We start from the raw sequence: 20,307 nt of genomic DNA, 5'->3' as shown, positions 1-20,307 counted from the left end.
ATCACCAAATTTTGATAAGATTACTTTTAAAACCCATTTTCCAGGACGTGCGATGATAAATGATTAATTGTGACGTTATAACTTGGAATCATGATTAACACAATTAATTGGTGACATGATAGTTAACTGTCGGCAGAGGAAATGTAACTTCATTTACACAGGAAGTGCACGTCGTTGGCATTTACATACTATTACGTGAGTTAAACTATTGATTTTATTTCGGCACAAATGCGAGCGATTGAATTTGTGGAATGTGCAGTGTGGATTATCTGAAAGCGAAGGGGGAGGGGAGACCGCGTGAAGACCCCCCGCCCCGACTCCACCAAAATTTGCTTTTACAGGGAGAGTTGCTTTACTTCAGGGAGAGTTGCAGTCACAGTCTACATGGAAGGTTGTCCCAGCGGTATCTATTACTGACTTGGCATTATTTGAAGCTTTTATATATTTATAGCTATTTATATATTTAATTCTGTATGTTTATTCGTTTATACATCTATACATGTTTTAAGGACACTTGAATTTTTCCGGCTGTAATTCATACTTTCCTGTGCGGTTATCAATTTCTAAGGTAAGGCGCCAACTATTTTATTTTATTTTTTTCAACTCTAATGCGAATCATAACAAAAAATCGTTAATATTATAAATAGTACGTAACCTGGATGGAAGATACGGGCGCTCAACATGAACGTGTGAATTTCGGGTGTGTTAGTTTTTCTTTCTATTAATCTAAATTCTGTATCCGTTTGCACGGTGTCTATGAGATCTGCAGTTTGTTAGCGGCGTAAATATGGCTCGCGAATACAGAAAAGCAAGTTAACTTATCGAAGTTGGGTATTCGACTTGATAGTATTTACACTTGACCTTAGCCGTTTTGTCACGAGTAAACTAAATTTCTAAGTGGATTTATATTTCTTGGGGTATTTCTTTATTTGTTTTTTAGAAATGACCACTTCTGTTTTATTTCTATTTTATTCTATAACTACAAGAATTTATAGTTAAAATAACGGCAAATATTGCAGTTCTAATTGGGGGTTTCCTGTAGTCTCATAGCCTGTGAATAATATACATTGGATGTAATTATTAATACTATTTCTAGCCTGAGTATAAGTGTATACGGAACATAAAATTATTTGTCCCTTTTACATAAACTTTAAAATCTGGAGAAAAGCGGCATGACGATGAAGTTATAGTTTTAAACGTGTGGGATCCACAGTACTTTGCATAAACTAAATATAATTTATCACTAATTAGTCTATCAATAATACTTTTAAGACAACATTGAAAAGCAACTCGATGACAGCGACGTAAAATATGCTGGTATAAGATACACCTGCCGATCATTACGTTTTCAGGTAAACTCCCCGTGCTCGCTGTTCACCAGGATACGTAATTTTATATTTCATAATTTATTTAAATTACAGCATTTTCTTTTTTTTTCAGGGTCATCACAATGTGGCCTACATGCATATGGAGAACATTTTTTTGTAATAGGGATTTTTTCTTGACTTGAAGGAAAAGTAAGATAGCATCGGGATCAAGTGGAATAGAAATTTCAGCCTTTGCGTTGGACGGTGGTCCTCTAGCGCCCTCTACAGACAGTGCGGAGGATTACGACACTACGTTAAGCAGGATTTTTATTCGTCCGATGAACTATGGCTGTTGCTGATTCCATGTACTCTGACTTGATATCAAGACACTACAACTTCACGGGGAAGCTGCGAAAGGTGGAGCAGGACTCGGGTTTGAAGGCAGACTCGGTGGTCTTCATCATTGTGTGCTGCTTCATCATCTTGGAGAATCTGCTGGTCTTGCTGACCATCTGGAGGACCAAAAAGTTCCACAAGCCAATGTACTACTTCATTGGGAACCTGGCACTGTCGGACTTGCTGGCCGGAGTTGTGTACATGGCCAATATCCTTCTGTCGGGGGCAAACACGTACAAACTGACTCCAACGCAGTGGTTCTTCCGTGAGGGCAGCATGTTTGTGGCTTTGGCGGCTTCCGTTTTCAGCCTGCTGGCCATTGCCATCGAGAGGCACCTCACCATGCTCAAGATGAAGCTCCACAACAGCGGCAACACCTGCAGGGTCTTCCTGCTCATCAGCACGTGCTGGTTCATCGCCGCCATCCTGGGTGGTCTGCCTGTCCTGGGGTGGAACTGCATCGACAACATGAAGAGGTGCTCCACCGTGCTGCCGCTCTACCACAAGACCTACATCCTCTTCTGCACCACCGTCTTCAGCGTCATCCTCATGGCCATCGTCGTGTTGTACGCGCGAATCTACGCGCTGGTGCGCACGCGCAGCCGCAAGCTGGTCTTCCGCAAGGTGTCCAACGGCCGCAGCAACAAGAACTCGGAGAAGTCGCTGGCCCTGCTCAAGACGGTCATCATCGTGCTCAGCTGCTTCATCGCCTGCTGGGCCCCACTCTTCATCCTGCTGCTGCTGGACGTGGCGTGCGAGATCGGCAAATGCGGCATCCTTTACAAGGCGGAGTGGTTCCTGGCTCTAGCCGTGCTGAACTCCGCCATGAACCCGCTCATCTACACGCTCACCAGCAACGAGATGCGCCGTGCATTCATCCGCATGCTCGTCTGCAGCTTCTGCAGCCGACCTGGTGGGAAATTCACCCGGCCCATAATTGGCGCCGAGTTCAGCCGCAGCAAGTCGGATAACTCCTCCCACCCTAACAAGGAGGAGCCTGAGTACTCACCACGGGAGACGGTGGCCTCCTCTGTGAATGTCACATCGTCCTCCTAAGGGACCCCATCCCTCTGTGCTGATTGGCGTTTCACTCTACACTTATTTGTGAATGTATACATGTATGTATGCCCAGGGCTTCCTCAGAGGACACCCGTGATGTCAAAGACGCCCCGAAGGAGCTCGGCAAGTCATGAGGAGCGCCACGTGAATCGAAAACGAGACACATACAACCAGCAGCTGTATGAACTGGCAGCAGTGTGCGGAGATGTTGTTGTACGCTTGAAGGACTGACGGCCCCAGACACTTACTTGCCATGATTTTCCATAGGGAAACACTTAGCACATGATTGTAACCTTCGTCGGTCAGTATTACCTGTGTGAGTTTAATTTTATTTTCGTTAGCAATGCACTTGTTGGAATTGTGCAAATAAAAAATTTCTAAGCATTACTTACACTCTCTAAAATGTGTTTTTCAAGAAGGAGTGAAATTAGATACTAGTTGTTATTGCTGTTATTATTGAAACATTTCAGAAATGCAGCTAATGAAGGACTTTTCTCCGAAGTAACTCGGAAGTTTAGTAGAGTGGAAAACCAACCCCTGATTGGGAATGTTTCTCATAAAATTTGACACCTTCACCAACATTGGATAAACATTTATCATCGTAGCAATGCTGTGTAGATGCAATAACAGTTTGTTTTCTGAAACATTTCAGATGGGCTCCATAGTGGTAGAAACCCAAAGGATGTTCTTACATCAGCCGTAGTTATGTTGCCTTGTAGGTGGTTTGCATTGAGACTTCATTAAATATCTTGAGCCACTGATACCCTGAAATATAAAGTGGTCCATCATTGAGATAATCAGTGACAGACTGACAGTATTTTGTCTCAGCATCCATGAGCAATATGAGAGAGGAAGATTTTCTTTAAAGTAGTGTTTCCCAATCTGGTCCCCGGAGACCCACAGACAGTCCACATTTTTGCTTCCTGTCTGGTAGGGAGCTCAGAGGGAGCAAAAACGCGCACTGGCTACGGGTCCCTGAGGACCAGGTTGGGAAACACTACTTTAAAGGCAAAGTTGTGTTTTGTCTGGGCACATGCAAATCTACCATCAAATTCGTGTACATCATGTGACAGACCAGAGACGAACAGTTCACAACATTCACTTGCAAACTGAAATCTGTAAAAAAAAAAAAATCAGACCTGTTCTTCCCTAGCACCTGTTCTTTCTGGCTGAAGTTGGATTTTGGCTTGGTGTTTGTGGCAATAATAACGAGAGTATTTAAATGTAAGGTGAAGCAGCAGCCAGACCCTTTAGCACATGCTAAAAATTTCCTATGGAAACTCACATTGTGTATTTTTTTTTTTTTGTAAAATATTTAAATGTTATACTTTTCAACATCCTCTTTTGTCCAGTATAAGGGCTTCATACCGAAGCACGTTCATTACTGTTAATTTGCCAAAACATTTTTCTCTCATTCGACCATGTTGTCCCACTTCTTATTTGCACACTTTAATATTTGTGGTATTTGTGTAATTGTATTTGTTAGATGTTAATAAAATAATTCTTAAAAGTGTTTTGGCAGTTATTTTCAGACTGGACTTATTGATGAAAATCTCATCCATCCATCCACCCACCCACCCATCCATTCATCCATCCATCCATCCATCCATTCACATTTCTTCCTTAACTGCCCAGCCCACGGAGCACAGGCCAGGAACACCTCCGATGGGATACTGATTAAATATTTATTATTTAATAAAAATAAATCTTGTTCTGTCCCGCTATTTCACGTATCACAAAGAAAACTGCGACGGTCACTCCCCTGAGATACATTCACTGGCAGATACTTATAGATACAATCAGCTAAGCAGCTAAGTAAACATTGAAGTTTTAACATTCATGTCAATACTTGTAAAAACAAAATATTCAGCGATTCTACACATGTGTTGATAAGAATATATCCTTAGAATACTTTTTAATTACCTAAATGACAATTTCAGATATTTTACTTTTTATGGGAAAATGTAATGTTAAATAAACAAATAGTTCGGGTCAGTTCTATCTATATAATCTAATGGTACATCGCAAATGCAAAAAGGCGTCTCGTGTAATGATTTACAAATATTGTAGTGTAAATATTTATTTGACTGACATATCCTGAAAAAAATATCGAACATACCGGGCGATTCAATACGCCTGTGATAAATCCAGTTTTGGGCTAGTATATTTTGACATTTAGGAGGGAAAATAATTTTTGAAAAACACGAGTTTCTTGCCAAAATATACAAGCTTAATCCTCCCATCAAAACAAACATTCGGAAATTTTGTTCAGAATTGAGATTCATGCTAACGCAGCGCCACTTGGTGGCTTAATATTCCAATGGCACTTTAAATTTAATATTAGCTGACTTACGTAACAGAAGTACAGTTTATCCATTATACGGTTTTCTCAGGTTTATCATCGCAGGCTTGGAAATATTATAATTAATGTATTCTGCAGATTTATAAGCATACTACAAAATGAAGTAGATAATATATTCTTACTGATGGCGATAAATGATTAATAAGTGGCATTTTTGTGGTCGCAGGATGAAATAATGACGGCTCTTGTCACGCATCAAACCATGCATGCATGCATACATGCATAGATATAAACATACATTCATACATAAGGAATATTGCATATTTTAGTGCATGCCGGATATGCAAATTAGGAAAATTAAGGAATCTAACCGTTTTAAATAAAACCATTGTTCAATGTTCATTTTTCAATGCGTAAAATTTCTCCCGGTGTCAAAAGCAGAGTCTGGTTATAAAGCTTGTAACTGGTATTTCACGCATCAAAATCTGTCATCGCTGACTGTCCGTATGCGATACTAAGAAGCACTTGTTAAAAGTTGAGCAGACCCACCAATCTCTCTGTCATCCCGTGCTGCGCATTGACTGCGGGCAATGCATGACGGGATTATGAGTTTAAGTTCAACGACGGCAGTTCTTTGTTACTGCGTAAGTGTTGAGAAAGAACTACTTTTCCCAGCGTACCCAGGCGTCGGGTTAGCCAACGTCTTCTATTGTATTTTGACCCAGGCACAGCGATGAAAGTATGCGAGGCAAAAGAAGTAAAGATGATTATGGATTTTATAGACACTATTTGTAGTCTGTTGTGTTATATTCTTCACAATGCATGAGACCATGTCTAAATGACAGTCAGGATTGATTGCTGTTATTGCTTGGCGTTAACCGGGCTCCTCCCCGTATATGGAAATAGTAAGATCAGCTAGGCTCGGGATCATGTCAGTTGTGCACTAATGCGATTTCACCACCTTGTAATCATAACGCAACGCTATGCGTTTACTTTAAAAATGTCAGAAAAAGAAACTGCGAGACAAGAATGCGTAGAAGTTGGCCTTAAACGGCGAGGCGATTACTGATGTCCAGCTGTCAAACGGACAGCCAGTATACCCCAGCTGACGGTATTCAGTGTTTCATCAGCCTGTGTCCAAGTAAGTTTTTAAGACCATTTTCTGATTCCACCAAGCCAGCTAAGAACTTTTTTATTCGTCAAAATGAGTCGGACTGTTTGAACATAATTATATCATTTGTTTTTGCAAAAGATGGACCGTACTTAACACTGCTGCAGGCTTAAATCTCGGTATCTCTGGTGGTATTGTAGGTAGGTACAGACTAGGAGCACAGCAGAATGTTTCAGGACATAGGCTATTTCTCAGGCTGTAACCGCTGTCTTTGAGCAGGTGAAGCCACGCTGGGATGGAGCAGACGAGCAGCGTGCAGCTGGATATCCCGGATTTCAGTAACTCAGTGCTGTCCCACCTCAACCAGCTGCGCATGCAGGGCCGGCTGTGCGACATAGTGGTGAACGTACAGGGACAGAGCTTCCGCGCCCATAAGGTGGTCCTGGCTGCTAGCTCGCCGTACTTCCGGGACCACATGTCGCTGGGCGAGATGAGCACCATGTCCATATCGGTGATCCGCAACCCGTGTGTATTCGAGCAGCTGCTGTCCTTCTGCTACACGGGCCGCCTGCGGCTGCGGCTGGCCGACATCATCAGCTATCTGACGGCGGCCAGCTTCCTGCAGATGCAGCACATCATCGACCGGTGCACCCAGATCCTGGAGGGCGTGCATTTCACACTCAGCCTGGCCGACGTGGAGAAGGGGCTGGGGGTCCGAGGCCAGGTTCACGGCGGTGAGGCTCGGGCCCCAGGGTCTGGAAGAAGAGGGGAAGTCAGGGCTGGGACCCAGCCTCTGAGCCCCGGTCAAAGCGCCCCCCAGGCTGGGGATGCATGGAACTGTAGAGATGCCATTAGCGATATTCAGGAGCAGACAGAGGTGTGTGAGGTGAGCCCTCCCGGAGAGTCGATGAGCCCCCAGGTTATAGAGCACAGCGAGCCGGGCTCCGGAGTGCCGGGCACCGGAGATCACGGAGGCTCAGAGGAGCCCTTCCTGCGGATAAACCAGGCGGGGCAGTGGTACGTGGAGGCAGGGCCTGAGGCTGACGGGGGTGCCGTCCGCATCAAGACCGAGAGCCTGGAGGACTGGACGGGGGCGGAGGCTCCTCTCACAGGGAATGAGGGTGGTGCCGAGGAAAGCGGCCCAAAAAGGACGGGGCACAGAGTGTGGGTGCAGGAGGGCTTCAACGCACAGCCTTCTGGGAGCAGGAACTCTCATCAGCCCACCAGCAGCCTCCGCGAGACGGAGAGGTACGTACGGCTCTCGCAGTGACCTGTTTAGCTTGTTTAAATGAGCATGTGCCATGTTACGGTGATGAGGTGACATGTTCCCCCGCCGCGGAAGCTCACTCTCCCTCCCCCGCCGCAGATTCAGCCCGACAGGCAGCGTGGCGGAGAAGGCGGAACGGCACAGGACCAAGGCAGAGTCTCCGGGGAGGCGTGACGATCAGAGCCAGCCCACCTCGCAGGTACGTGCCTATCTCACAGCTTGGGGGCGTGGCTGCCTTCATTTTGGGGGGGGTATTAGTCTCTGCTAATTGTAATATGGGAATCAAGTGTGTAAACATGACCATTTATTAAGAAGACATAAATACACTCGGTGACAAAAAAAGTTAAGTCAGTAGGGTGTGGCACCCCCCCGGTTCTGGGTACATGCCGCGGCTCAGAAGGGAGTCGTACAGCCGTTGTATCCTCTCCTGCGGCCCACAGCTGTTGTAACTGGCCCTCGAGATCCTGCAGATTGGCACGTGTTTGACTGGGGAAAGATCCGGGGTCCTGGCTGGCCACACGAGGACCTCAACATGACACAGGCAGTCCATAGACACTCGGGCCATGTGTGGTCAGGCATTGTCTTGTTGAAAGGCTGTACCAGGCTCTCAGGAGGGGTAAGACATGCGGATGCAGGATGTCACTGACGTAGCGCTGTGCTGTCAGGGTCCCCTGAATCACTACCAGGGATGACCTGAAGTCATACCCTATGGCTCCGCACACCATGATGTCATACCCTATGGCTCCCCACACCATGATGTCATACCCTATGGCTCCCCACATCATGATGTCATACCCTATGGCTCCCCACATCATGATGTCATACCCAATGGCTCCCCACACCATGATGCCAAGAGTCACCCCAGCAGGATTGGTCCTCTCCCCTCGATGCCGCCATATGCGCACACGACAGTCATCCATGGTAATGCAGAACCGCTTTTCCATAGGGAAACACTTAGCACATGATTGTAACCTTCGTCATCGCTGAACATGGTACGACGCCACTCGTCATCAGTCCTCGCCTCCACAGCTGTCTCTGTGCTGGTGTTAGCGCCAGCCTACACTACGGAATGGTGGACCCATAGTCCGTTGAGACAAGGTGTGGGATGACACAGGGTGCTGTAGAGAGTCCGATACCTGAGTCTGGATGGCTCAGATATCATGGGGTTCTGTAATGCTTGGCGCACAATACAACATCCCTCCTTGGTGTGGTCTATCTTAGATAACCGGAACCTTCCCGACGTGTGTGGGTGCTCTCATGTTCTCATTGGTTCCAACATCAGGCTACTGTGACATCTGCATGCCCCACATGCCGGGCAATTGCATGATTAGACCCCCCAGCCTCATGGAAAACCCACAATGTGACCCCTATCAAACTCTGTCAAGTGCTGGTAATGCTGTCTAATGCGCCTACGAGGCGTCCCCTGTGCCTGGTGACTAGACATGCCAGCTCCTGGCAAATTGACATTACATACCCATCGCTGGTCTGCACGTGTACCAAATTGCATCCAAATCGGACCATTACTTCTGGTTGCTTACATTTTTTTTTCCCACTGAGTGCACCTAGGCATGAACCCCTCACACAAGCGACACTCATCTGTGCATTATTCTCACGGGTACCAGACGTGCATTGCTTGAAGTGCAACCAAATCACAGCATCTCCCCCACTGCTCCCACTCCCCCCCCCCCCCCCCCCCCACCCAGGGCGAGGAACAGGCAGCGTATGACGGCGGGGGGTACGAAGAGTACCTGCGTGAGCAGGTTGGCGACCCCTGGTTCCGCTACAACCCACGGCTCACCTGTATCTACTGCTGCAAGTCCTTCAACCAGAAGGGCAGCCTGGACCGGCACATGCGGCTGCACATGGGCATCACGCCGTTCGCCTGCCGCATCTGTGGCAAGAAGTACACGCGCAAGGACCAGCTGGAGTACCACATCCGCAAGCACACGGGCAACAAACCCTTCCACTGCCACGTCTGTGGCAAGAGCTTCCCCTTCCAGGCCATCTTAAACCAGCACCTTCGCAAGAACCACCCAGCCCGCGGGCCACACAGTGCCTCACCTGAGACCACCACGCGGGCCGGTCCCCGGGAGGATGAGTCGCCCGGTCGCGAGGAGCCCGAGGGCTCAGGTGGGGGCGGGGGGGGCTCTGTTTCCACTACGGGACCTGACTGATAGAAAGATCTCAACACCGTGATGTCGTGGGTGGTCTGGTTCACCTGTTTTCCCTTCGATTTGTTTCGATACACCGTCAGAAAAAAAAGAATACAATTTGTACCAATGAGGAGTACAAATACTTGTCACTGGGGCTGTACCTTCAAGTGTTTGCCGATGCCTATCTGTAGGCGTTTTAAGGTAGAGAAATGGACTCTGAGGAGCATTTGTGTACCATTGGAGGTACACTGATGTTCTTCGTACATTGGGGCACAAAGTTGCACCTGGAACGTACCCCTTTTTTCTGACAGTGTAGGGACCTATGGAGGTGGAGGCTTGTGGACCGGAACCAAAGGCAGAGACCCAGGAAGATGCTTGGCTGTGATGGATGCATTGAGGAGCTGACAGGAGTTTCTCAAAGGACCAGCCGGCTGCACGGCAAAGCGCTCGCTTAGAGATGCCTGCCGTTGGCTTGCCAACCAAACACGTTAATGCCTCTATCAAGTTACCTTACACTATCCTATAAACTGTGTTTTTTTTTCCAGTTTACCATGAATTTTGAATATTGGAGATGCCCAGCCAGGTCAGATTAGGTCAGTTGGTGTTCGACCCTGCCTTTTCTAACAGTGAGAAATCCTTGTGTGTCAGGTACGAGACTCAAGGTTAATTAGTGGAACAAATTTAGCATGAAGACAATCTGGATGATCAAACTTTGGAGTTAGTTGAACGTGTTTCCTGAAGCAACTTGCACATGCTGTGGCAGAGCAGCTAGTGTAAATGAGTGTGGGCCGTACCATCTACAGCCAACTGGGGGGGGGATCTACACTCTAATCTTTGTCCGTTTTAGACACTTTTGCTGACTTTCATTAGCCAGATACTAGTTAGCCAGGGTATTTATACATGAATATACACTCTCATGGTTTCCCAAATCTGCTGCTGAATGTTTACTCTTCAGAAAACGAGAAACACAATATCGACCTGTAGATAAGCTACTTTATGACTGTTAGCGCATATTACGGCCATAGCACAGGTGTAGTAATGCACGCACTTGACGGACTTTTGTGTGGAGATTTTATATTTCCTTACGGTCCTTTTTTCCCTACATATGACTATTTTGGGGTCTTTTCATACATTCTGATTAAACTGTGTCTCTGAGTTCAGACTGTTTCTCAGAGCTTGAGTAACACATGTGGAAACAGACCAAACCACAAGGTACCCATGAAAGTCATCGCTTCACAAATCAATGAACTGCTTGTACAGGGAAGCCGTGCATGGTGCTTGGAAGGGGATCCGTGGATCAAGGATTCAGGGCTTCCAGGAATGCGGAGGCATGGGCAACATCTCAGCAAGCCTCGTTCGGAAAGAAAATAACATTATTCTGTTACTCCTGGAAACACTCGTAAACTAAAACGACAACATTAAACTTCTTTACAGATCTTGATTTTCAAACGACTCCAGAAATACTGAGATTATGTATCATTTACGTAAGTAGTACATTTGTATTTGTACTTCTTGTACTTGTCATATTGCGAGCAGAAATTTCCAGAAAAAAGCAAATGTAGCCGGTGACTAATGTACTGCAGTTTTTATACTCTGAGCTGTGAATTTACACCCCTGGGAATCTTTGCTTGAATGCGAGTTTTAAAATGGCTACTGATTTTATAGGGTGTTTTGTTACATGCAATCGCTCACAGGTTATCTCCACGTCAATTGTACCCAACACAGCCAATATCCACCTCATCTATGGCCAACGAAGCTGATCTCCTCAGCTGCGCCCAACACAGCCAATCTCAACCTCAGCTACACCCAACACAGCCAATCTCAACCTCAGCTACACCCAACACAGCCAATTTCAACCCCAGCTACACCCAACACAATCAGTCTCAACCGCAATACACCCAACACAGCCAATCTCAACCTCAGCTACACCCAACACAGCCAATCTCAACCTCAGCTACACCCAACACAGCCAATTTCAACCCCAGCTACACCCAACACAGTCAGTCTCAACCGCAATACACTCAACACAGCCAATCTCAACCTCAGCTACACCCAACACAGCCAATTTCAACCCCAGCTACACCCAACACAACCAATTTCAACCCCAGCTACACCCAACACAGTCAATCTCAAACGCAATACACCCAACACAGCCAATCTCAACCTCAGCTACACCCAACACAGCCAAATTCAACCCCAGCTACACCCAACACAGTCTCAACCTCAACTACACCCAACACAGCCAGTCGCAACCTCAGTTACACCCAACATGGGTGATCTTCAACTCAACTACCCTCAACATAGCTAATCTCAACCTCAGCTATACTCAAACCAGCAGATTTTCACCTCCGCTTTACATACCTCTGTCTGCACAAATTACAGGTGTTCAGCTGTAGCTGATAAAAGGTTTATGCATTTTTTTACTCCTATGTATAGGTCTGGTAGTAATATTCATAAATCCCTACGTGAGCATAGAGATACACGTGGTTTCAAAGAAGTGTTCTTTGAAAACAATATTCCAAAATAATATTATTCTGTGATAAACAGTGTGGGTAATGTTACATGTTATACAGTTTATTGAAGCATGTTGGTCACTGACCTTGTGGATGTTTGTATTATACTCAGACATCCTCGGTCTATTCATAGATATTCGATTAAATGATCCAGCACACACATAAACATCCTTTTTCATAGTTTAATGTACATTTCATTCATAAGACACAATCTGATAATTATCCAGGACAAGATGGAGACATTAATGTGAGATATTAAGGGACCAGTTGAGGTCAGCATGCTGTCTTTGAGACACCTTTCATCTGGACTTTGAAAACATTGAAGTTTGTCATTGTTGTTACTATTTTGCCAAATGGGTGCCGATTTGCCTTTTGTACAAAAATTAATTACATGTGTGAAACAGGAGGGCACTCGGACCCTGGGAAGCTGGTGTCTGTACTTCCCCAGTCACCGGTTCGCGGTACAATATATAGTGAAACTTCAGCCTTCCAACCTGAGACCCTGGTTTGTAGTGAAATCAAAATATGCATGCATGTTTTGGTTATTGGTAGAAAAAAATTTTTGTATCAGAATTTTTTCCCCTTTGGTGCAAAAAGCGAAAGTCGGAATTTCTGCGCTGGGATGCATGTGCAGAGTCACAGGGCTACGATGGTATTGCAAACCAAAATATTCACCCATTTAGGTCATGTTGTTTTCTTTCTTAGTTATTTTTTAAATGAAAATTATCCGCAGTAGTTTATTTCCCTTTTACAGTTGTGGGAAGGGGGCAGTATGGTGGTGCAGTGGTTAGCACTGTCACCTCACACTCCTGGGACCCGGGTTCGAGTCTCTGCCCTGGTTCCGTGTGTGTGGAGTTTGCATGTTCTCCCCTTGTCATCGTGGGGTTTCCTCTGCTATCCTCACACCGTCCAAAAGCATGCTGAGGCTAATTGGAGTTACCAAATTGCCCATAGATGTCCCTGTGTGAGTGAGTGTGCCTTGTGATGGGCTGGTGCCCCATCCTGGGTTGTTCTCTGCTTTGTGCCCATAGCCTCCATAACCCTGAATAGGATAAGTGGTTTCAGAAAATGGATGGATTTGTGAAGAAGCATTACAATCAAAGTTGCGTTTCAGTCATTTTTTGGTGCATTTCCAGAACTTAACAAATGCATCACCAAGAGTGATATTGTTTAATTTACTGAACGTTTCCGTTTATACTGAACAGCATAGGTTTCAAACTAAGACACTATTGAGACCATTGCCTGAATAAATTGTACTTCACCTGAGATTTAAAATAAAGGCAAAATTTAATATTTAGTAGCTTCAACTAATAACATGAAAAATTACTTTTGTATGAAATTCTCTCCTTGGGAATCATTTAGCACTTTGAGTTTAGTGGTTTTCATGGCATTTTTCTTTATTAAAAGTTGATTCATTCAGTGCACTTATAATGTGCTGTATCAGTGGTTATAGGTTGGATCAGGGTTGGAGGAACATTTCAGTTTTATAGCTAATAGTCATGGTTACACTTTATGGAGTGTGAATAACTGCTCACAGCACTTACTGTTACATAGATATAAATGAAATATTTCCTAAAGCAAAGCACTTTACGTGTTACTGTGAAGGAAACAGTGTAGTATATTTAAGGAGTGATATATCCGTTGTTTGATTTTGCCATAATATGTTACATAAAACCAATAAAATGGTTTGAAAATGTCACAAATTGAGTTCTTGATGCCTGTCTGTATGAATTTATTATTTTTTTGCATAGTTGGTAGTTTAATGGATACTTTTTTTTCTTATAATAGATGACAGTGATCACACAGTTTGTAGGTTTCTGTGGTATAGGATTCATCATGGTAAAATCAATTAACACTTTGTTGCATTTGGTTTAACGCAGTGGTTCTCAAAGCTGGTCCTCAGGCCCCACTGCCCTGCTTGTTTTCCAGCTATCCCTGCCCCACACACAAGTCCCAGCTGTCTTCCAGCTTCTGATTGGCTGAACACACCTGATCCAGGTAATGAGCAGTGTGTAGGGCAGGGCTCAGGGACGGATTATGGGTAGTGTGGGCCCCTGGGCAAAACGTTTGCGAGGGCCCCCCAGCACCAGCACCACGACCACCACAATTGAAGGGCCCTTGGCAGCCAAACGCCCTCCCTATAGGGTCAGGGGCCCTTGTAGGCAGAGGATCAAAGAATGTAGGCCCTCTAAAATAGACAAACGAAAATACATTGTTGATAAGCGTTGCAAATTGTTTTGGGCTAGGGGCCCCACGGTCCCCCTGCACCCCAAGGGCCCCTGGGCAGCGGCTGGAAAACAAGCAGGGCAGTGGGGCCCGAGGACCGAGTTTGAGAACCACTGGTTTAACGTAATTTAGTAAGGAACTTTTAAACCGAGTGGCAGTGGCATCTTTTTTAAGGAGCGATCATAATGTGCATCAACACCACGGCAAGCAGAGAGGGACATTTGTCACTTTATTTGAGGAGCACTACACAACAACATACAAACACATCTTTCTCTTCTGAGCATTACGGAAATGACAGGCTTCGCCCCCTGTAGGCGTCTCTGAGGAGCACACCTTCTAAAGCTAGTCACATGGGTTGGCCACGCGGCCATTGAATATGATGGTGTTGGTGGTGGACATCCGGATCAGCAGGAGGAAGGGACGGTTGGCGATGAAGACTTCCCGCTGGAAGTTGATGGAACGGCCAACGGCCAGTACAGCCGTGGTAGCTGCAGCCCTACTGCCCTCCTCGTTCACCTACAGTTTGCAGAGAAGTTATTCTGTCAATAAAATATCACTAATAATAGCAATTTCTCCTGCAGTGTGACGTATATTAAATAAGCAACGAACGTACCTCCAAGAATGCCTTGTGGAAAGCGTCTGAGATGTAGAGGTTATTCTCCTTTTCTCCACCGATTCCTGAAAGGTTTTCCAAGCTGGATGTTAACATCACTTAGATACTAATAAAATGTCTAGAATGTTTTATGAAATAATCAGTCTGATACACTGACAAAGGCATAGTGACAGAACACTGGCGCTGAATCCATGGGGGAACTCTAATAAAACACACACAAACCATCCGAGTTTGGACCAAGTCTTCATTATTTTGAGTGCACTGCATTGTCTATGAATGATGGTATCAGGTACCTGAGTAGGTAGGGCACAGTGTTTTAAATCTTTATCCTATAGAATGTTTTATGAGATATCCAAAGATTTCTTTCATAAACAAGCACACCGGTCTAAAGACGATGACATCACGACCATGATGATTAAACTCATGGAGTTTTACACAAAAATGTTCTGAGGGCAGAAGAAAAAAATGATTGGTTCAGAGACATAACTAGTCAGATTGTAGAGGAAGTGGGACCAACCAATCAGATGTCTTGGTCCCGCCTCCTCTAGTTGCTTAAACCCCATGGCCCTGGAAAAGCAGCATCATTAAATTGCTAGTTTTTTTTTAATTGTTTTTCAAGGATGAGATACCTGGCAAGCTGGCCCGGCTCGGGTCAAAGAGGTCCTTCAGTCCCAGTGCTTCAAGATTTTCCTTCAGTGTGAACTCATCTTCTATTTGGAATCTCGGGATCTGAATGGACACCTTGGTCTCCACCAAGGCGTCCAGCCAGCCAGACAGTTTCTTTAACTGCAGGTTGCTCTCAATCTTAAAACACAAGTCTGTACATTAATATTTCATATATTTTCCAGGAAACTTCTATATAAAACAGCGTACTTATGATCATATTGCATTAATTAGTTCCTGTGACTGTAAGCTTCAGTGTAGTACATTTTCTTGCTACCATAGTTCTACATGTTGATGTTATCAAGCCCAACTTGGATATCAGACCCCTTCTGCCTTATTACTCATTCACTCCAGCTCTCCACCCTCTGCTCCTTATATCATCAGTCATATGTGTACCCCTTTGTTTGGAACTGAAAGGTTGTATGAAAATGCTATAACATCATAGTCCTTCTTACTCAAGAAAGACAGTGACAAGGTGGAGACCAACCTCGGACAGCGGCGTGTCTTTTCTAGGTAGGATGAGAACCATTGAAATTTCTCCACCTTTGTATGGAAGGCTAAGGACTTGGACTTTATCTTCACTGAACATCCCATAGTAGAATTTGTGCTCCTGGTACATCATGGACACAGGGCAAGAATGTGACTCGGTAACAAAAAACTCTGTCTTGAAGACGTTCTCTTTATCGAACTGCCTTTCCCATTGGCCCTGCAGGGACAGTATGATACAAACCACATGACAAGAAACTCTTCTCAAAGTGGCAAGACAGGCCATTTGACAGACTCTAAAGGATAACAGATGAGATCCAATTATCTTTAAGCACCTTAAAGTAGATGGTGTTCACCAGAACCAGCACTGTATTGGAGTCTATTGCCCCATTTGGAAGTGTCTCCTGGATCTTATTCTCTGTCTTATTGGAAATCCATTCATTGATTATCATCCGCGATAACTCAGGCTTCTCCTGGAGAGGGAAGGGTGTACAAAGAGCTACTGTCAAGTACAGTGAAAACTCTAATGGTCTGTTTACAGGAAAACGTCATGACGATATGATTGACCTTGAAATTGAGCGGCATCATTTTGGCTCCATACACAAGCTCACTGATGTTCTGGTAGGTCTCGTTGAAAAGGAAGGACTTCTCCCCAAACAGGCGGTTTGCAGAGACCAGTTCAATGGATTCATGCTTTTTACGATATATCTGGCAGTTCAATTTAGCAAAAAAGTAGTGAACCTGGTCAGATGTTTTCTCCTTGATAGAGCTAAACTCAAAAACCTGCAAGAGACAGATTAGATATGAGATTCAAAGAGTAGTACAGATGTAGCATGGAAACCAAGACATTGTACATGCATCCAAAATGCTACTGCAGTAACATACTCAACTGGAAAAGTTTCAAAACGTCCCACAAGCTTAATGTCATTTTATGCATGTCCTATCATACAGATAATCACGGTGAGCAGTATCTGGGAAGGTTACTTCAGAAAGGTAATAGGTTACAGATTACTAGGTACCCTGTTAAAATGTAATAAGTAATGCATTTGTTTTGATTATTCCATCAAAGTAACATAGTAATATATAATTACATTTGATTACTTTTTCTAACAAATGTTTTAAACTGGGGGCGGCATGGTGGTGCAGTGGTTAGCACTGTTGCCTCACACCTCTGGGACCCGGGTTCGAATCTCCGCCTGGGTTACATGTGTGTGGAGTTTGCATGTTCTCCCCATGTCATCGTGGGGTTTCCCCCCACAGTTCAAAAACATGCTGAGGCTAATTGGAGTTGCTAAATTGCCCGTAGGAGTGTGTGTGTGTGTGTGTGTGTGTGTGTGTGTGTGTGTGTGAGTGAATGGTGTGTGAGTGTGCCCTGCGATGGGCTGGCCCCCCATTCTGGATTGTTCCCTGCCTAGTGCCCATTGCTTCCGGGATAGGCTCTGGACTCCCCGCGACCCAGTAGGATAAGTGGTTTGGAAAATGGATGGATGGATGGATGTTGCTCCATGGCAAAAAGATGCAGAACAACAAAAAGAATTATATGTTCTTCATATAAGTTTTTTACTGAAAAGAATGTATTTGGATGTAACCCCTTCTTGATTAGTAACTATTACATATTTTTTCCCTCTGTAACTAACAAGGTTACAATGGGGTTATGTTCGGATAAACCTATTGTAAGGCGAAAATGCATTTTAATACAGTACGTATAACCTAACAAACATCATGGCCTAGCCTAGGGGAGTGTCTGTACATCTATTTTTTAATTTCATTATGTAACTAGTTACTTCACAACACTGAGTGAGTGAGTTGGGGAAACATCCCAGATGTGTGTTGCTGATGTTTAGCTGACACTTTTTGAGTCACCCTCAAATCATTTTACTAATGTAGGGTGGAGCGGGCAGTAGTCGGCTTCCTGTTGCTTTGCACCCACTTCCCCCCATGCCAGCCGCGATGTCGCCCCAGAGCCACCAGCTCTTACGTTCATGAGCTGCTCCAGCGTGGAGTTGCAGGCGCCCAGCTTCGTCATAGCGAAGGCGTTGGAAATGCTGAGTGGGGACATGAATATGTTGGCGGTGCTGGGCTTGGCCTGTGCCAGGTGCCCGTACAGGGTGAGGGCGAAGCGGCTGTTGGCCTTGGACAGCTCCCACACCCGGGGGTTGGTGCTGTTGGGAACCTTCTCGGACCCCTGCTCCAGCGTCGTACCCTTATCGGGAGACTCAGGCTTGCGATGGACGCACATGGGCTCCAGCTTCAGGCTTTTGGGCTTGGTGTTACAGATGTCCACGAGGCCCTGGACGGCCGACGCCAGGCACAGAAGCCACAGGAACCAGGGGCCAACAGGCCGACTCATGCTGCTGGACCAAGAAGACCCCAGCGGATGATCGTAATTCGACCTTCCTATACTATTGCAGAGCAGCCAGAGATTCCAACAGACAGAGGTCAGGACAATGTCAATATTTTTTAGGACAGACAGCAAATAGTTGTGGTGCTGCCCAAAGTAAACAAAATGGTCCCAAGCAAGATGTCAAATTACTGAATCAGTGGAATTATATTTAACACGCACGGCAGGATCAGTAGTGATGTTTTCTTCAGTCTTTTGTCAGAAATGACTCTGAAAACTGAGTGGCTCGGAAAGCGTGCAAATGCTCAGAAGAACATGCACGGCCGTTTCCCACGCATTATTGTTTGTTTGTATACCACAAAATAATGCGTTTAAAGGACATGGGTCATCAGATATGATGCTTCTCCAAAATAATCAGGAATAGACGCCTCTGACTCCTGCTGTTCATATTCACACTGCTTTGCAAAACGCCAAAACGCACAGGAACAGCAGCTTGATGTTCAAGATTGACATGTACTGTCATCATGCGGCATCTATCATTACCAAACTACTCAGACAAAAACATCTTTCCGAAGTAATTATCATTTGCCGAATCAGTTACTTCACAATCAATTAAATCGTACAATTAATCTTAAAATTAAATTACAATGGTCATTCATTTTCAGAGTTTTCTTCTAATTTAGAGTAAAGCAAATCGTTCAATGCTGTTGATTTTCTAAAATGAAAAGTGCCCACAGATTGTAATTCGAACAAAAGAAAACTACTACGAGTCCATAATGAATTGGTTTGGCAGAAAAATGGGAAAAAAAACACACAAACTTACCTGTATTCGATAACTTATTCTCTAAGAAATGGGGCTTGAAGAGAGCAGCCTGACAGGCAGAGTACAAAGGCACTAAGAAGCAGATGGGTCAGTAGGCTGCAGTGCATCCTGGGAGTTTTGGGGAGAATAATTTGCTCAGATCAACACAGTTCAGTTACCTTTGAGCTATTGATCACTTGCTAAATGCACAACCCAAACAAATGGCATTTACACAAACACCAAGTAAAACCATTTTGACAGAAAATAAGCCTGAATTTGTATCAAGCAAATGTGTAGCTAACAAATAAGATCAAGAGGAAAGTATTTAGAGCTTACACGTTTATCAAAGCACACATTTTTTTTTCCAAGAAACCAAGCTGCCCCCCCCCTACTGAAACTGAGCACCAACTCCTGGGGAGGGCTCTGTCCTTTAGCCCAAAGCTCAGCAAACAGTACGGCATTGCCAAACACATCTGTTAGGTGACGGGGGTAGAGACAGAGCAACCAAACGTAAAAAAAAAAAAACATATTTAACCAATAAGGAAAAAAATACACATATATTTAACCAATAAGGCTCTACCTTTGTCTTCTTACAGTTAGAGTAACTTCTACAAAGAGAATGATGCAAGGAGCTAATTGAGTTTAAAGATGTGGTATATCTATACAGCGGTCCTTAAAATCCCAGCCAATAATCTCCTCACCCATACAGGTGCTGAAGTCACATGCCAGCTGTCTTCAGATCCTAAAAGAAACTGCGCTGGCTACACCCACCCCCCCCCCCACCACCCCCATAAAGAAAGGGATGCCAGTCAAAAAAATGGATTAAGTAAATGCAGCTCAGAGCACTTTACATGTAGCTCATTAAGAGAAGTGTTCACCATTTGAAATATGCTTACAAATGCAAATAGATTGGATTAATTAGAATATTTAATTAACCTTAAACCCCCTGGGTTCTCAGAATCAAGGTTAAAGAACTGGTGCATCTACAGCAAACCCCTCGAGTCGAGAGGTAAGGATCCGTGACTAATTGGTGCAGGTGGTGGGGCTGTCTTGAGAAAAGGTATAAAA

At 44.8% G+C, this 20,307-nt stretch overlaps 3 protein-coding genes across 6 annotated transcripts; 2 read left to right on the top strand and 1 right to left on the bottom strand.

Moving 5' to 3' along the window:
• The first annotated feature begins 292 nt into the window (after window positions 1-292).
• s1pr1 (sphingosine-1-phosphate receptor 1) lies at window positions 293-4,275 on the top strand. The gene is made up of 2 exons (XM_048977429.1): window positions 293-568; window positions 1,441-4,275. Exon 2 carries the CDS (start codon window positions 1,653-1,655, stop codon window positions 2,757-2,759), a length of 1,107 nt encoding a protein of 368 aa, XP_048833386.1. The 5' UTR covers window positions 293-568; window positions 1,441-1,652; the 3' UTR covers window positions 2,760-4,275.
• A 1,493-nt stretch (window positions 4,276-5,768) lies between these two features.
• Window positions 5,769-13,805, top strand: zbtb37 (zinc finger and BTB domain containing 37). Of its 3 annotated transcripts, none has more exons than XM_048977304.1 (5): window positions 5,769-6,205; window positions 6,317-6,375; window positions 6,455-7,423; window positions 7,542-7,641; window positions 9,146-13,805. In XM_048977304.1, exons 3-5 carry the CDS (start codon window positions 6,471-6,473, stop codon window positions 9,614-9,616), a joined length of 1,524 nt encoding a protein of 507 aa, XP_048833261.1. In that variant the 5' UTR covers window positions 5,769-6,205; window positions 6,317-6,375; window positions 6,455-6,470; the 3' UTR covers window positions 9,617-13,805. The 3 variants fall into 3 exon arrangements, with proteins under 3 accessions (XP_048833261.1, XP_048833260.1, XP_048833262.1); XM_048977305.1 differs by lacking the exon at window positions 6,317-6,375 and having other exon boundaries at window positions 5,786-5,821; window positions 6,072-6,205; XM_048977303.1 differs by lacking the exon at window positions 6,317-6,375.
• Window positions 13,806-14,546: 741 nt separating this feature from the next.
• serpinc1 (serpin peptidase inhibitor, clade C (antithrombin), member 1) lies at window positions 14,547-19,374 on the bottom strand. 2 transcript variants are annotated; one of them, XM_048977306.1, is made up of 8 exons: window positions 19,261-19,374; window positions 18,075-18,450; window positions 16,664-16,879; window positions 16,432-16,569; window positions 16,098-16,316; window positions 15,577-15,751; window positions 14,948-15,012; window positions 14,547-14,850 (listed from the first exon to the last, which is right to left on the bottom strand). In XM_048977306.1, exons 2-8 carry the CDS (start codon window positions 18,444-18,446, stop codon window positions 14,677-14,679), a joined length of 1,359 nt encoding a protein of 452 aa, XP_048833263.1. In that variant the 5' UTR covers window positions 18,447-18,450; window positions 19,261-19,374; the 3' UTR covers window positions 14,547-14,676. The 2 variants fall into 2 exon arrangements, with proteins under 2 accessions (XP_048833263.1, XP_048833264.1); XM_048977307.1 differs by having other exon boundaries at window positions 18,075-18,447; window positions 19,261-19,368.
• Between the last annotated feature and the right edge of the window lie 933 nt (window positions 19,375-20,307).

This window comes from Brienomyrus brachyistius, chromosome 15 (genome assembly GCF_023856365.1).
Source record: "Brienomyrus brachyistius isolate T26 chromosome 15, BBRACH_0.4, whole genome shotgun sequence".
In the NCBI taxonomy this organism is placed as follows: domain Eukaryota; kingdom Metazoa; phylum Chordata; class Actinopteri; order Osteoglossiformes; family Mormyridae; genus Brienomyrus; species Brienomyrus brachyistius.
The sequence above is the reverse complement of the archived record's forward strand: the minus strand, read 5'-3'. Positions and strand labels throughout refer to the sequence as shown.